Source organism: Juglans regia, chromosome 4 (assembly GCF_001411555.2).
Source record: "Juglans regia cultivar Chandler chromosome 4, Walnut 2.0, whole genome shotgun sequence".
Lineage (NCBI taxonomy): Eukaryota > Viridiplantae > Streptophyta > Magnoliopsida > Fagales > Juglandaceae > Juglans > Juglans regia.
This window is the reverse complement of record NC_049904.1, coordinates 30,168,063-30,186,436: the sequence shown is the minus strand read 5'-3', so window position 1 is coordinate 30,186,436 and position 18,374 is coordinate 30,168,063. Positions and strand designations below refer to the sequence as shown.

The 18,374-nt window shown below is 31.0% G+C and overlaps 1 protein-coding gene and 1 pseudogene across 3 annotated transcripts; one reads left to right on the top strand and one right to left on the bottom strand.

Moving 5' to 3' along the window:
- Window positions 1-5,653: 5,653 nt before the first annotated feature.
- Window positions 5,654-12,514, top strand: LOC109020782 (squamosa promoter-binding protein 1-like). 3 transcript variants are annotated; one of them, XM_035689315.1, is made up of 3 exons: window positions 5,738-6,320; window positions 11,442-11,597; window positions 12,340-12,514. In XM_035689315.1, the coding sequence occupies exons 1-2, from the start codon at window positions 5,995-5,997 to the stop codon at window positions 11,557-11,559; spliced, it is 444 nt and encodes a 147-aa protein (XP_035545208.1). In that variant the 5' UTR covers window positions 5,738-5,994; the 3' UTR covers window positions 11,560-11,597; window positions 12,340-12,514. The 3 variants fall into 3 exon arrangements, with proteins under 3 accessions (XP_018858849.2, XP_035545208.1, XP_035545209.1); XM_035689316.1 differs by having other exon boundaries at window positions 12,333-12,514; XM_019003304.2 differs by lacking the exon at window positions 12,340-12,514 and having other exon boundaries at window positions 5,654-6,320; window positions 11,442-11,773.
- Window positions 12,515-12,747: 233 nt separating this feature from the next.
- Window positions 12,748-16,590, bottom strand: LOC109020783 (annotated as a pseudogene).
- Between the last annotated feature and the right edge of the window lie 1,784 nt (window positions 16,591-18,374).

Genomic DNA, 18,374 nt, shown 5'->3' with positions numbered 1-18,374 from the left:
TTTAATTCAGGGTACGTTTGGGTGTTGAAAAGTGTTGAGAAGTGTTGAGAATGTTTGTGAATAGTTATGAGTAGAGATTGGAGTGAGTTTGTGGGTCCCATTGAGAGTATTTTGAGTTGTTTGGATGTGTGAAGTATGTTGAGTTGTTGACTTTTGAGTAGGTAGTTGAAAAATGTGTGGGTCCCATAAATATTATAGTGATTTGATTTTTAATAATAAATATTATAATGATTTTATTATAGTGATTTTTTAATATTAATAAATATTGTAGTGATTTTATTTTACTTTTATATATAATAATGATAAATATTATAATGATTTTATTTTTAATTTATATATAATAATGATAAATATTATAATTATTTCATTTTTAATTTATATATAATAGTGATAAATATTATAATGATTTTATTTATATATATAATAGTGATAAATATTATAGTAATGTTATTTTTTATTTATATATTATAGTGATTTTATTTTTAATTTATATATAATAGTGATAAATATTTTTTATTTATATATTATAGTGATTTTATTTTTTATTTATATATTATAGTGATTTTATTTTTTATTTATATATTATTTTTATTTATTTATATATAATTTAAATATTTTTTTGTTTATATATTATAGTTATTTTTTTTATTTATATATTATAATGATTTTTTTATTTATATTTAATAGTGATAAATATTATAGTGATTTTATTTTTTATTTATATATTATAGTGATTTTATTTTTTATTTATATATTATAGTGATTTTAATTTTAATTTATATATTATAGTGATTTTATTTTTTATTTATATAATATAGTGATTTTATTTTTTATTTATATATAATAGTGATAAATATTTTTTATTTATATATTATAGTGATTTTATTTTTTATTTATATATTATAGTGATAAATATTTTTTATTTATATATTATAGTGATTTTATTTTTTATTTATATATTATAGCGATTTTATTTTTTATTTATATATAATAGTGATAAATATTTTTTATTTATATATTATAGTTATTTTATTTTTTATTTATATATTATAGTTATTTTATTTTTTATTTATATATTATAGTGATTTTATTTTTTATTTATATATTATAGTGATTTTATTTTTTATTTATATATTATAGTGATTTTATTTTTTTATTTATATATTATAGTGATTTTATTTTTTATTTATATATTATAATGATTTTATTTTTTATTTATATTTAATAGTGATAAATATTATAGTGATTTTATTTTTTATTTATATATTATAGTGATTTTATTTTTTATTTATATATTATAGTGATTTCATTTTTTATTTATATATTATAGTGATTTTATTTTTTATTCATATATTATAATGATTTTATTTTTTATTTATATTTAATAGTTATAAATATTGTAGTGATTTTATTTTTTATTTATATATTATAGTGATTTTATTTTTTATTTATATATTAAAGCGATTTTATTTTTTATTTATATATTTTAGTGATTTTATTTTTTATTTATATATAATAGTGATTTTATTTTTTATTTATATATTATAGTTATTTTATTATAGTGATTTTATTTTTTATTTATATATTATAGTGATTTTATTTTTTATTTATATATTATAATGATTTTATTTTTTATTTATATATTATAGTGATTTCATTTTTTATTTATATATTATAGCGATTTTATTTTTTATTTATATATTTTAGTGATTTTATTTTTTATTTATATATTATAGTTATTTTATTATAGTGATTTTATTTTTTATTTATATATTATAGTGATTTTATTTTTTATTTATATATTATAATGATTTCATTTTTTATTTATATATTATAGTGATTTCATTTTTTATTTATATATTATAGTGATTTTATTTTTTATTCATATATTATAATGATTTTATTTTTTATTTATATTTAATAGTTATAAATATTGTAGTGATTTTATTTTTTATTTATATATTATAGTGATTTTATTTTTTATTTATATATTATAGTGATTTTATTTTTTATTTATATATTATAGTGATTTTATTTTATTTATATTTAATAGTGATAAATATTATAGTAATTTTATTTTTTATTTATATGTAATAGTGATAAGTATTATAGAATGTTTGTGAATAGTTGTGAGTAGAGATTGAAGTGGGTTTGTGGGTCCCATTGAGAGTATTTTAAGTTGTTTGGCATGTGAAGTATTTTCAAAAGTACGAAAATACTTTGAAAGTGTTGAGGAATGTTTGGTATCCAAACATAGCCTTAATGTTAACGAGTTTGGATCAAAATGGGTGAACTGTAGGTTTGATGTTAATGGGCTTGTGTCAAAATGAATTGACACATTAAGACACTATTTATAAACACCAAACGGGTCAATAATAGGTCAACCCACGTAACCTAAAATCTATCCATTTTTACCCGGTTAGATTTTATTTCAAAATCAAAAGTTTATTATTATTGAGTTGTAATATTAGTATTTTTTAGTATATTCATATTTTTATTGTTGGAATTGTAACTCTATATCTATCCTCAAATTTGTTGTTTTAGGGTTTATAATATTGGTTTTGTTATATGTTAATAATTGAAAAATATTGATATTTTTTGTTGATAGATAGTATTTGTTTTTTAAATATTATGGCTACTAATAAACATAAATTTTAAATGTTATGTTAAATTATGTTAATCAGATCAAATGGTTTATGCGTGTTAGTTCAATTCATTTACATGATACGGGTTTAAATAGGTCGTGTTGTGTTGACTTATTTACAATTAATTATTAAACGGATAAAAAATAGTGACCCGATCCAACCCGTTATCTAAATGTGTTAGATTAGGATTTGAAAGTTTGACACATTTAACTTAATAGGTTGGATTTGGATGGACCCTTATAGTCGAATGTTGACCTATTTTTAATTAATTAGTAAACGGGTTAGAAGGGGTGACACGACATAACCCGCTATTTAAATGAGTCAGGTTAGGATTTGAAAGTTTGACACATTTAGCTTAATTAGAGGTGTAAATTTTAACCAAAAAACCAGACCGGACTGGTGGAATCAGTCCAATTTTGGATTGGTCCAGTCCGGAACCGATTTCTAAAATGCAAAAACTGGCTAGAACCGGTCCGATTCCGATTCTATGATTTTTAGGATCGGACCAGACTGGTTCACTATAATATATATTTAAATTATTTTTTTTAATATTATATATAATATTTTTTATATTATATAATATATAATAATATAAATTATGACTATATATTATAATTATATATAAGATATTATATAATTATCACTATGACCATATATTATTATATAGTATTAATATCACTATTAGTATAGTATATATTATTAGTAATAATTTAGTATCAATGTATTATTATATAATATATAATATATATTCCATAATGTATAACATATGGTATTATTATCACTATGTCATTATAATATATATATATATATATACACACACACACAATAGTAACACTATAATAGTATAATATATAGTATTAGTATATATTAATATATTATAAGAGTCATAGCATAATATGTGTATAATAGTATAGTTAACTTAATATGTTAGTATTAATATCACTATTAATATAGTATATAGTATTAGTAATAATTTAGTATCAATGTATTATTATATAATATATAATATATATTCCATAATGTATAATATATAGTATTAGTACATTGATATGCTCTAAATTAGTAATAAACTAGCAATTAACATCTTAAATAATTTTTTTATTGCAGATTTTTTGTATAACATTTTGTTTTATAGCAGAATTTTTTTTACATAGCAGATTTTTTTATAAAACAGATTTTTTATAATAAATTTTTTTTACATAGCAGAGTTTTTTTATAAAGTAGATTTTTGTAAATAGTAATAGATTTTTAATAAAACATATTTTTTTAAAGCAGTTTTTTTTTTTTTTTTAGAAATAGATTTTTTCTGACAAATTTGTAAATTATTTAAATTGGAAAACTGGACCAAAAATTGGTAAAATTGGAGGTACCTGTTTAGGAGGGTAAACGGTGCATAATCGGTTTTGAAAAATATAAAAACGGTGCATACCAGTCCGGTCCAATTTTGAACTACCAGTTCGGTCCTAAATTTTTTTAAAACTGGATCGGACCGGACCGGTTACACTCCTAAGCTTAATGGGTTGGGTTCGGATTGACCTATATAATCAAATGTTCATAACTTGACGCAATACGAATACGACCTATAAACACAAATTGTCAACCCTATTAGAGACGTCGATGCCTCACCTTTAATATCCATGATTCTATATGTTTATCTTCATTCAGTGAACCATCAATGAAAGAAAATCTGACATACTTACATATATATATATATATATATATATATATATAGACGTCAATTTTTCATTCGAGAAGTTTGGGATTTGAAGGCAAGAAATTGTTCATATGCTTCCCCTCCCCCTAAAAATTTTAAACTAATGAATTTGTAGGTAATCAAACCTGTTTTTGATGCACAGATAATATCTCAGCCCATCAGGTTAAGATATTTTACTAGTATGACCAATCTTCTAGTTGAAGCATGATTCCAGTACACTTGAAGAGATGGGACCAATAAATATGATAATATAAATATATATATATATATATATATATATATATATGTAGGCGTGGTCCAAAGCAGATGACGGAGATAAGCAGCTGGGGTACGATTTGAGAAGAGTGTTATGAATTAGCAACAAGAGTTCCCTTGAACAGAACTCAACAACAGGCCAAGATTTGATATTACAGCAAACGAAAAATAAACCAACAGGATTCAAGAATAACCAACTCAGAACAGAATCAAAAATAACAATTGAAATACAGAAAATATAAAGAACAATATTAGCAAGAAATAAGAGAGTAAAGAATCAACACAAGAGATTTACGTGATTCGACCCTAATGGTCTACGTCTACGGCAGGAATGGCCTCAGAGCTTTATTAATAATCAGTCCACCACAGAGAAGTCTCAGTAACCATACATATTCACACAACCTTCATCTCACCCCAAGAAATCGCACAGATTTCTTTCACCAGTGAAACCCTAAGACATGAAAAACAGTATAACCCTCTCTGCTCTCTCTCTCGAAGCCTCTCTCTGACTCAGAAGAAAATGACAACGCCCCCTTAGGGTTCCAGAAGGATAGCTATGAATATATAATACAAAACAGATGTCAACACGTGTCAAGATCTTGCGGCAAGTGAGTGAAACGGCTCTGGAGCATAAAGCAAGTCATGTGCAGACCACGTGAGACACCAGCTCAGAGTAATAAACCGAGAGGCTTTCAGACTTAGCCACTTGTCAACCATTCAGAGGCACAGAAAAGAGGATTAGAGAATAAACCGTCAGATAACAAATAAATGAATTGACATAGCATTTACAAAGAGGATATAGGATGTAATTGGCCACTTTGCTGCAAACCAGTTGGCAAGCTGCCTCTGAAATCTGTAATGTAAAAACAAAGAATAATATCAAAGACATCAAGACACAGTCGTACGAACGATGGAGACAGACGCTTTGAATCAGCATAGGCTGAGCCTGAGAGGTGCATGTTAAATCATTGTACTAAACAAATTAAAGAAGTTCGGTACCTTTCGCTACATAAATATACATACATACACAAATACATACATACAGGCATATGGTATTGTTAAAGCCATCCGACGTTCATCCGAGTTGAGATATTCTTTGTGGAAACTGGAAAGAGTGAAAGTTAAAAAGTATAGTAGCGCAGCCCTATAAAGTGAAACTATTCATGTTACTGTCCGGACGGCCTATTGGTAATGTGATCTTTAGAGCCAATTATTCGTGTTCACAAGGGGGAAAATGGAGCTTGTGGTCCTCTTATTAAATTCTTTTCCTTTTTCATCTTTCTATCAAAGGGTTGTAGTCTTCTTCCTCTTGACTGCTAGCTAGCTAGTTCCATCGATCCTTTCTTTTTCTCCTTGGTTGTCTTCCTTCGTTTTGCAAAAATGGCAACAAGCAGAGCTGAGGGAAAGAGGAGCTTCAAGTACAAGGCAGTGGAGGAAGAGGAAGAGGAGGAGGAGGATGTTGGTGATTTAGGATTTGGAGAGGACGAGAAGAAGAAGCAGAGAGAAATGATGACTTCCTCTAGCAAGAGAGCTTATGGCAGTGGAGGGTCAACGCCGGTCGTTGTTTGCCAGGTGGAGAATTGCAAAGCTGATTTCGCCGATGCCAAGCCGTACCACCGGCGTCACAAGGTCTGTGAACTTCATGCTAAGGCTCCGGCTGTCCATCTTCATGGTTTCCAGAAAAGGTTTTGCCAGCAATGTAGCAGGTTAGAAACCCTAGTTTTCCAATTATTTCCATCGTAGTTTTTTTCCTTATGCAGCTATGCTGGTCCTCAGATTTGTATGTTTTCTTCATTGAAGTGCACATGGGAATGAAAGAATATGTTCTGGGTTTTCTTAATTTCACTTGACTTACTGCCGTGAGATTAGAGGTATAAAAGAAATGATCATTGTGAAATGTTGCATCTATGGAAATTGAGAGAGAGAAAAAAAGGTAGTATTTATACTTTTGATCCTGAACAAAGTGTTTAGAGCTAACTGTTTAAGCCCTCATTCATACTTAGTGATGTATATGACTTTTGATTGTTTTAATAATATATGTTTAATATATTATATGCTATTAATGATGTGTTCCCTAACCTCAATATATACTTATAAGATGTCAGAAAAATAGTCAAATTACTTTCCGAGAGTGTTCCATGTTATATATGTTAATGTCACACACATGAAATTAAGAAATGAAATTAATATATTCAAATAGATAAATGAGGATAAAGTTATCATCTTTCAAAATTTGTATCCCAAAGTTTTGGGGGATTTGTGGCCCTCTCCTGCCCTTAAGTCCTCCACTGATTAGCTAGATTGGTTCTTAATAGAAACATCTCGAGGTAGAAGCTGCTTATGATTGAAGCGGCCATTTGTTTATAACTTCAGCTTAAGAGATATTTGCGACAGAACATATATAGCACATTGAACTCTTTAATGAGTTTTTGCATGCATGAGCCATGTTTTCAGGCAAAGCAAATTACATGTCAATTAGGCATTTGGGATGTGGACCATTGATCTTAAGGGGAATGCTATTTTCATATTTACAATGAAGAATAAATTTTCTCTTGACTTAATACTTTGATTGTTAATGCCGCGCGCATGGTCTGTAATGATGTCGTTTTAATAACATATGAGGGAATTAAGCACAAGTAGTATCAGTACTTCTCCTAGTCAATTACGCAGAAGTAGCTAAACTAAACCTGCTCTAAACAAAAGGTTTCCACGCACTGCCCATGAAATATTAGATTCATAGAATATTGTGAGCTGGAAGCATCAAATCGACAAAGTTGAGAACCCGGCCTTTAATTTCCATTAAGTCGTGTCATATCAACTAGTATTCTTATCCATCAAGTTGACAACTCAGAGCTAATTAAAACTTATTAGGTTTTTTTTTTTTTTTTTAACAATTTAGTCCTGATGTGAGGACATATTATTCACATTGTTGAATTGACAAAATTTAATTTATAAGATTTATGTTTTTATCAGTAGTCGTGTGAAAGGTGTATCTTTTATAAGTACTATCAAATCATGCCATAGGAAAAGTGTATGTTTTTCTAATCTTAAATACCCCAGTATTAATGACTATAGGTCCTTCTACGTACAGATCTGATATCTTTTCCTAAAACTTTAGGCTTTCTAATCGTACCACTTGAAGCAAGTTCACTGATCATATCCATTTTGGCCGCCATAATCATGAGGTTTAATAGATAGATGATGTCATGCAAACTAGGATTCTTTGAATCATCGTAATATTGATTGTCTCGAGTGTCTGAAAGTCCTATATATTATGGTCAGCTATTTATTCTTAAAAGTGATGCTAATTGGTATATTATAAATTTTAGTATCATTTTATTTTTAGAATTAAAAGTACCGTTTTTCAATTTTATTGTCATGTATGGTACTTTTATCTATATTAATTTGTCTATTTGACCTGTCTATATAGATCATTTACAGAGATAGAGTTGTGTATGTGATATATATGGTATAACAACACGAGTTTGGCTTACATCCTGTTAAAAATTTATTGGATACATTTTTCAAACATGATATATTCAATAAATTATCTTAAACAGGATGCAAGCCAAACTCTAACAAGACAATATGCAATGGTTTGTAACAAAAAGTTAAAAGGAATTATGAGTGTTGATATTCTTTTTTTTTTTTTCCTAGCTTATTTTAGGAAATTTTTTGCTTTTGAAAAAAAAAATTGATTTCCTAACCCTAAGAACTAATTTGAAATCTCTGTGAATGTGCTAGCTTCCGTATATATCTCATGATTTTTGAGGTCTTTAATTTAATCTATAGGGGATGGTTTGAAATCATGAAATGATCAGACATGATAGGCCGTCTAAGAGAAAATACGCTACATTGCCACATAATCCTTTTTTGGTTCAAGTAAAAAATTACCACAAACTATTTTGCTTGAGCCTAGCTAGCATCATATTTTTTTTTATATAAGTAATAAACTTTATTGATCAAATGCAACTAAGCAAAGTTCATGTACATAGGAAGTATACAAAAAAAAAAAAAAAAAAAACACCTAATTACACTAACAAGCTGAAAAAAAAAGTAAAAACTCGTGAACATTCCCTCCCTTTAATACAATAGCAGATTTCTCTCACTGTTTTCTCCTTATTGTTGAAGCATCTCTCATCTTTTTCCAACCAAACACACCACAATAAACACAAAGGGACCATCCTCCAATAGCTAGCACCATATTGACACCTGTCCGCCTACATATATATGTGCATTTTCAGTGCACCTCTCTTGCCACATCAAGGTCTCCCCAAATTCTTGACTGCTCGCCTATATCAGCAACGCTAGCAAACTTGTCAGTGTCTAGCTACCTTCTTTTTACATGCACGAAGGCTTGACCCATGATAGTCATGTCGTCTTATATACTTTTGCATGTTTGATTAATTTTATGAGTTACAATTTACCTTTCGTTTACATGACTTTATATTTCAAACCATTAAAATGGCGCATCACACCATCAAATTATCACAAATTGATAAGAAAAATGAATCATCTAAATGTAATTATTAAAATAATTAATAATAATAGATATAATGCATGTGACATAAGCTTGATCATTGAATCTTGACAGAAGTGTTACTTGACTGCATTGATAATTAAAAGGTGTAATATATTAATTAGTTTTGATCGCTTTTTGTGATCAGTACTAAAACTAATTAAGAATAAGTTTGATAATATATGATGTAAAATGTAAAATATCCGATAATCTCGAGATAAAAAGTGTATGTAACTGTAACATATTCAATTGATTAAGGGCTTCATGTCATATTGTAGATAAACCATTGTCCTAAAGATCATTTCTTCTATAGTTTCTCATGGAGCTTCCGACTTCTCTTCACCAACTTTACACAAATTAAGCCTCATAGTATATTGTTTTCCCTATTGTGATGGGGGGAAAAAATATTGTTTCCGTCATCAAAGTTATCTCTAAAGTTTGATGAAAAGTACATGATTTCTATAAATCCAAAACTTTCTTAGCCTAACTCCACATTGAATTAGCCATTGAATTCATCAAAATAATAATATAATATTATTTTTTTAATAAAAATATTTTTATTTTTTTTCATATTTTATAATTACACTAATCATATGTTGATTAATAATTTAATTTGATTCTTACATTATTATTACAACACGGTTAGAGATTAAACGTGAATAAAAAAGACATTTGGAGATTAAAAGTGAATAAAAAATAGATTTGATAAATGAATAGTAGACCTTCAAATTTGAAGAAACTTATAGATTTACTGTAGCTCAAAGTTTCACATTTATCTATTTGACTAATCCAATGCAGTCCTATTTTGATGAAATTCATCAAATTTTGCATTTAGTTAGGCTTTTGATGAAGCCAATGCTAATGCTAACAATGGATTCCAATACTTTCGAGTTTCCGTATGCTAGTATACTCAAAGCATAATTACAGTCTGTCTACGTACTTATATATGTGAAAACCCATTTTTGACAATGGCCTTCTTTGGACTGAAGTGACCAAATCCTCAATATCACTATCTTTTTATAAGACTTTTTAGGGTGTCTGCATGATATTGTTTCTTGTGACGTACGGCTCTAAAAAGATGGGTGTAAGTCGAATACAATAAAAAATATGAGTGTTTCTTTTCTAATACCAATTGATTTTTAGGTAGGTTGGCATCTCACATTCCGACAAATGATATCAGAGTTAAAGACCATTGGTTCGAGCCACGAAAGCGTCACTTGAGTCCCACCACTCTAGAAAAGGCATGTGGAGTGCGGTATTGAGTGCCTTAAAAGGCTTAAATGTGTCTTTTCAATTTTTAAGTAGATTGACAACTTATGGTCCGATAACTTGAACATACCCATCTCTGATCTTACTTTATCATCCTTGTATATAAATTATTTCTTCTGTATTTTTCAATGGGGAATTTACAGAAATCGGAGATCAGTTCATATACAACAATTATAAATCCTAATTCTATTGTTGTATATGAACCCTCAGATTTCTGTAAATTCCCCATTGAAAAATATAGTTGCTAAGAAATTCTAGATGTGCTTTGAAACAACCTTTCTCGATATGATCATCAGATGAATGTGAATGAATATCTGCTAGCTCATAATCTTCAACATAGGAAAAGGAATGTACTCCCTCATAATTTTCCGGATGCTAGAATGATCTACATTTTTCAAGAGCTTTTAACAGGATCGAAGGGCTTTGAACACGAAGAAAATTAAATAGGACTGTTCATTTGTATGCGGCCACATCCAAACTCATTGCAATAAACCATGTCGATGCATGAATTTCATCTTAACAAATGTATTTTTTAAGGTGATTCCACCTTAATTAGGACATGAAATATTCTTGTCCTGGCTTGAGCGATGTGCTTGCACGCTACAATTTATGGTGGATTTTCTCTAGTAGAATTGAATCCAATCTTTTTTTTTTTTTTTTTTCCTCTCTTTTTCCATGTAGTGTCTGATTTTCTCCTTTCCGTTTTCTTATAGGCAATCTTGGGAGAGTCCCCTTCCCTCATAGAGGTGTTTAGACGTGGTGTTTTTGTTTTTGTTTTTTGCGTAGTTGCGTACAAACTTACAGCATGTTGCATGAAAACATATATATGTATCTGCTTTATTTGCATTTCCTGGATTAGTAGATATGCCAAAAGACGCAATACTCGCAATGAGTTTGCTTCTTATTTCTTTGCCTTGAAGTTGGTGATAATTGCTAAAGAAAATAAGAAGAGTTATAATGTCATATTACCTAACGAGGGAGTAAAAGATGGACAAACTTTGCTTTAACATAACCTTTTCTATAATATGGTGCATTACAGGTTCCATTTGTTATCGGAGTTTGATGAAAACAAGAGGAGTTGTCGGAAACGGCTAGCCGGACACAATGAGAGGCGACGGAAAAGTTTTTCTGATGTCCATGGAGAAGGCTCACATTGAAAAGGATTATTAACTGTAGGCTAGCTGCAAGATCAGAGGTACAAAGATCTATTGTAAAGGGCTCTCTCTCTTCTGTCAGTACGTCGTTAATCGGCTTCTCTATGCATTTATGCTCGAGTCTGTTTATACAATGATACACTTATTCAAAGTCTCAAATTATTCAATATTAATGACTAACCTTTAGGATGAGGTTTCTATGTTTGTTCCTTTTAAATGAGCTTCTTGGCACAAAATGATTACTCACCATCCCTAATGCTCTCCATCTGCTTCACTAAATGAAATTCATGGGTCCTAGAATTTCAGTTTCTCACCCATTTTAATGGTAAACTTTGTTGCAGACATGACAGGTAGTTTTATTTGATACTTTAGGGCTGTGGACATCAGTCATATGTCTTAATTATGAAATGAACACATATTTAGTTGCATGGAGCAGGGTGGTACGTCAAACACTATGGCACGCAGACATGCATTTATACTGTTATAATATATTAGCACGAGAAGAGTTGCCTTTCTCATATTTTGTCTGAAATGACCATTGCTTGCTTGTTGCTTTGTCCCGATACCCAGCCAAAAAAAAAAAGCATTGGACCCAAACATGTACATACCCTCCAATCTAAAAGCAGAAGTAAACCCATGTAGCTTGCCAACCAGCAGTCCCAGGATCTGGCAATATTGTCAGTAATTTTCTGATTGAGGTGCTATAGGTAATGGGAATAGAAAATTGGAAAATTTCATAATTGATCATGCTTGATGCCTAAGACTTTTATTGCTAGCTCCCAGGTAACGATTGCAGCTGCATTGGCCAGGAATTATGCCCGAACCATGGTAGGACCCAGACTTGCATAGCCAGCCCTCCTGTAAATCTAAAACAGAAGACCCATTCAACTTCTCTCCTCTAGGCTCTATGAAATCCCAAAAAGAAAGAAGGGAAAAAGAAAGGCTGCTTTTGTTTTCTTTTCTTCCTTTTTGTAAATAGAAAAAAGAGAAGAAATTATGTAAATTTCGATAAGTTCTGCTGTCTACACTTTCTGTAGATCCATTATAGTTATAAAAAGAGAAGTCAAATTATAAATGCTTTCTTATGCTAGGTATAATGTGGCAAGCCTTCATATCAACAATGTATCTGGCATGTCTCGATAAATAAGTTTGCAATTAGAATCTTTCCACAATGCTGCATCGCTTCTAGTGTTGTCAAAATGCAGAGGATTTTCTCACACCTTCAGTTTTTATGGCTTCGATGGCACAATCAAAGGGGCCACTGTATCTCCTTGACTTATAGAAACCATAGAGTCCGTGCCATGAACTTGCATCCTGCACTGAAGAGCTGAGTGTCACGTGTAGCATCAGAAACAACAGAGCAAAAATGGAAAACAGCTATCCGACATGTATACAAATCCTCCGTTACCCTAGCTCTGATGGACACCACAAAAATGATGAGAGCTCCACTGTAAGCCGCTGAAGGAATTTATTACTTGGATTCGTGGGTCACTACTCTAATTTACACCTCCCTTCATAAGCCAGAGCAAAGACAACAAATGAAATGTTTTTCTCTTATAACTTCATAACAGATGCAAGACCCTCCGGGAAAAAAAAGGTAACATATAAAATCAATACGAAGCTTAATCCAACTAAACTTGAGAGCAATCCTTGTAGTGACTTCTTTGTTTGGGAATAAATGCCAAAAAGAAGTGAAACCTCAAAAGCCATCCCAACAAAAGATGATGTTGCCCCTCTATAAAATCTTTTAAGTTGTGTTTGGTTGTTGAATCAAACTCAACTCATTTTGAACTAATCATTGATGAGACCTATTACTTTTTCAACTTCTCATTAAAAAGTTAAATTAATCTCAGCTTATTTCATACATGAGTTGAGATTAAAGTGATAAAAGTTAAACTCATCTCAACCTAAAAAAATTAAACCATCTTAATAGGATCCACAAAATATTACTATTCACAACTCAACATCCAAACGTAGCCTAATCTATCAAGGACAAGTTTAACTCAGTTTCTCCCGGGGAAAAAAGACACGAGGAAAATTGAAATTGTAGCTACACATCCTTGATCTACTCCTTCCCCAAGGTAGGTCTTGGAAGCAAAGACTATATATTCTAATAGTTTAGATCAATTTACAAGTTGGCCACACTTGAAGCATTGCATTTTTTTGGCATAGATTGCAATATATATAAAAGGGACCAAAGGTTTGTAGAATACATTGGAATAGCTTGATGTGAAAGATAGTATCCAATACATTGCCTTATTGTAATGTCCTTAGATATTAGGCTAATTGTGAGTTCCGAAAGGGACACTGATTTCAGTCTCACCTAGCCTCAATGTTGAACCGACAATCATAGCTTAGCTTCCACTTTTGCCAACATAATGCAGGACATGACATTCCACAAACTTCCCTAGGCATCACAAAGCTTTGAATTAAGCACCTTCTTATGAGGTTAAGCCCGTTTATTTAGACCAAAAGGACGATTGAACTTTAGAAGGTGCATGGAAGGTTCGGTGAGAATAGGTGGACCTCACCAATCTTGCAGACGGGACTATAAACTTAAAAGAGAAAAGAAGGTAAAAGGTAACCCTGTAAATTGTAAAAGGTAACTATCTATATATAGTTCATTTCAGCAGCTAGTTGAAACAATTAAATAAGCAATAAACAAGTTCAAGAACCTGAAAATGCATCTATGGAGATCATCAAGTTAAATTTTGTCTCTGGCAAGAACAAGTTGAAGAACCATGCATACTCCTTCGATCATCAGTATTCTAGCTGTACAATCTAAACTATTCCTGTAAGTGATCCCATGAGCTTCGGTAGTGTGCTTTAATTTGCAGCTTTACCTAATGAATTAAACATGGAGGAAAAGCTTCAAAACAGTGTTACTGAAATTATAATGCGATAGATAAGCTGTCATTTTCAGTTCACAAATGATCGTTTTTTAAGAAGATAGAGTAGAGGCCCCTGTATATATTATATATTGTCCTGATCATTTCATCAATAATCATTTCAACGTTGCATCATAAACTTGTCCAAATTAAGGGGAAAAAAGAGCTGAAACAAATTCCAGATCACGGTAATGATGGCAAAGATAACATATGAAATTCTTTTTAGCAAAGTTCTCCTAGAGAAAAATTATGATTTTCTACGTCTATTTTTCCTACACGATGTTTCATGTCATAAAAAAGATATCGATCCAATTTTTCCTGTACTTTAGAGAAAAACCTCGTAGTTCCTACCAATTTGAATTTCAAACTACAAAATCTTGCCACCCATGAAAGAGAAATGCAGTAATTTTCTTTCTCAAATCATAAATCACAATATTTAAAGAAAAATGCTTAGTACAAGTTGAAGCATATATAGCAATGTATGTTGGTTCAAGGGGCTGCAAAACAGAAAATAGTGAGAGAAAAGTTTGTTTCAAGGCGCATTACGAATGTCGCTTTCTTTAAAACAATATTCACCCCCACCAATAATGGTATGCATACGGGTTACAAGCGAATTTACCTCCAAGATACAATGAAGTCCAGAACAAGTCTGTTTGTTTAAATGCGTTATACAAACACGAAATTATATACCGAATACCCTCAGATTTTGCTATTCAACCAAGAGATTAGAAATCTATTCTCTGCAGAATGAATAGATCCTAATAACAAGTTTTGAAGAAATGAAAACTTTTGAGAGATAGAGAATTTCATAATTGCCTTCTTGAACTCTATGATTCTATATTTAAATTTGTAGGACAATGAGTCTATTTATAGAGAACCAAAGAATGTGAATGAAAAGTTGTAACTTTTCATTTTTTTTGTAATCTGATGTGAATAGGTATATTATTTATACCTGTTACCAAGTGACACAATTGTTGGACCCAATCCAACGGTCACATTGCTTCACTCCATCCGGCTTGCCCAAGTTCGAGTCCGAATCCTTGCATCTTTTGCATTTTATTTTGCAACCTGTGTGCCATCCTAGCCTCTTAATAAATCACAAAAAATTCCATTTGTAAAAGGAGAGATTTGAACCCTCAACATGAGGATCAATGGTGTTACTCAATATCATTGAGCCATTGAATGCTTAATGTTCTTATGTAGACCCAATTTATTATAAGCATAATTCATAGCTTATAAACTTTCTATAAATTCTTCATTTCCAAAATTATTCATAGCTTCCAAATAAATCCAAAAATAAAATTAATAATAAATATATTATTTTTAAAATATTTTCAACAATGTATCGGTACATTATATATATGCCAATATGAAATATCTTTGTCTGTATAGAATTACCTTGACAATGTCAAAGGGGTGGCCGGTGATGACAGTGGAAATTCCAACGACCAATCCTCCTCCCATGTACTCCCTGCAACCCGAACTCTCCCCCATCTCTCTCTCTTTCTCTAATCTCTCCCTCTCTCGCTCGCTCCAACTTCTCTTTTTGAAGTCCTCTCTTTTTCGATATGCTACTTCGGGACTATCGTGGAAGTCCTTGTGTCCATCTGTTTATCGATAACAATGTCTCTATGCTGAAAGTTATGAAAAGTACAACAAAAGTCACCACGACTTTCTCGCCCAATCGTCGTTAGATTCAAGGTCTGAAATGCATTGGATTGGCCAGACAAAAAGATAAGTAGTAGAACATTCTAGGTGTAACCGAAAATAAAGGTCTCAACAGTACCATAAAAGATGTAGAGGCTAGAGCACATAATCTTGTTTAATGAGTGTTTCACTCTTCTTAAATATATCCGATTTTCCTCTTTCTTGTTTATTTTCCTAAATGGATTTCAATGAAAGATTCACTCCATATTTCTAGATAAATTTAACATCTGCTCTGAAAATGAAAGATATCAGTTGTTTTGTTCGAATCCAAATGTTCAAGATATTTCTTATAGTGAACAAAGGACTCCAGATTTGGCACACTTTTTCATGGGTTTCCAGCTTTTCTACAGCGAGGCACACGTAGTTTACCTGTGGTGGGCTTCAAAGCTTCGGCATCACACTCTTTGGTTTCTATACTTTGGATGTAAAATGCTTTCATCTCCAACTATTCATTCTTTGTCCTATCTCTATGAGACTAATAGCAATTGGACCAGACCTTGCTCTTGACGTTGATAATCTGTCGTGATTCGTACAGTTTTGAAAAATTGGCAGAAGACGCCCGTAAACTTGCTATAGATAATTTGATTAGAAACTAGAAAGCCTTTCTACCTTGCCAGGACTTATTAATTAAGTAACTCCTAGCTTTCAGCCGGAAATTTAGCAAAATGGGAACCTTTTCCCTGCTTTGTCGTTATCTTCTACTAGTGATTGCTGCAAATTCAGGAAACGATGGGGCTTGGGTTGGAGGTGTTGGATTTTTTGCTCCTTTGCTAATCTCACATTGGTAGGAAGTGAGAAAGGGGCATGGTTCAAGGCCTATAAAAGAAGGCTTAGCCTCCTTGATAAAGTGCACCAGTCAAAAAGCTTAACTAGTAACTTTTGACTTTAGTTAAATTCCTTTATTGGCTCTTTTTGTAAAATGGAAAAAAGTATGAGTTAAAATTTTACTAATGAGGAAGCTTTGTGGGTGTATTTGGGATAAGGAGAAAAATTGTGTGGTTGTAACAATTTTTCACATAGTGAATTTTCTTCTTTGAGTTTGATAATTTTTCTCCTGTTTTGGAGAGTTTTCCACTTAAATTCTTATGTTTTTATTATTTCTCTATTTTTTTTTATATTCCTTCAAAGGGTAGATTCTAGGGGGTGAATTTGGGAGGTCCAAATTTCCAACAAATGGTATCAGAGCTTAGGTCCTTTTAATGGGGTGGAACTTTGATGTGATAGTGTGGATACGTACAGTTTAAAGAGGTTCTGTCTAGGAGATTGAAACTTAAGCGGACCATTGTGACCCTCCAATATTTCCTGGGAACTTACTTAGTGAGTACTATTTATTTCTATGGTAAAATTCATCGAGACAATGTCGGGAAGTAGAGTTTCAAATCCTATTAGATTTGAGGTGGAGAAATTTGATGGGAGAATCAATTTTGGCTTGTGGCAAGTCAAGGAGGCTTTGATTCAATCAGGATTATACAAGGCGTTAAAGGACAGACCAACCCCTGAAGTCAGCAGTGATACTAGCGATTGGTGAAACGGCTAGTACAAGGAGCATGTTCAGCAAGTGGCTCCAAGTCAGTAAATGGAGATACTAGAAATGAAGTTAACTTTATATCTCTCTCCATGGAAGACGATGTCATTTTGAAAATGGACATGCACATCCTCATGACATGAAATTCCAAAGTTGCCATTATAGAGGATGTGTTAATGTTAGCGGGTCCATAAATTTGCACACATACATTGGTTTGACATTGATGCAGTGTGTGTGATGGCAATTCATATCGATGGTTGATAAACTTCCAAGAAAGTCAAACGTGAAAGTTACACCATAATTTTTAACAATATTGTTTTTGACATGGGTCGAAGTAAAATGTTTGGAATTGGTTTATTCTAAATGGATATGCTTTTATGGTGGAGCATGATAGCGAAAGCTATGAAGATCTTCATTGCGGTGGAACATAGTTGTGGGATCAGTCAAAGTCGCAAGGTGGAGATTGTTGAGTTTTTTGCTCCTTTGCTAATCCCACATTGGTATGAAATGAGAAAGGGGCATGATTCAAATCCTATAAAATGAGGCTTAACCTCCTTACAAACTGCATTAGTCAAAAAGATTAACTAGTAACTTTTGACTTTAATTAAATTCTTTTGTTGGGTTTTTTTGTAAAAGGGGAATATGTGTGAGTTAAAATTTTGCTAGTGAGGAAACTTTGTGAGTATATTTGAGGTGAG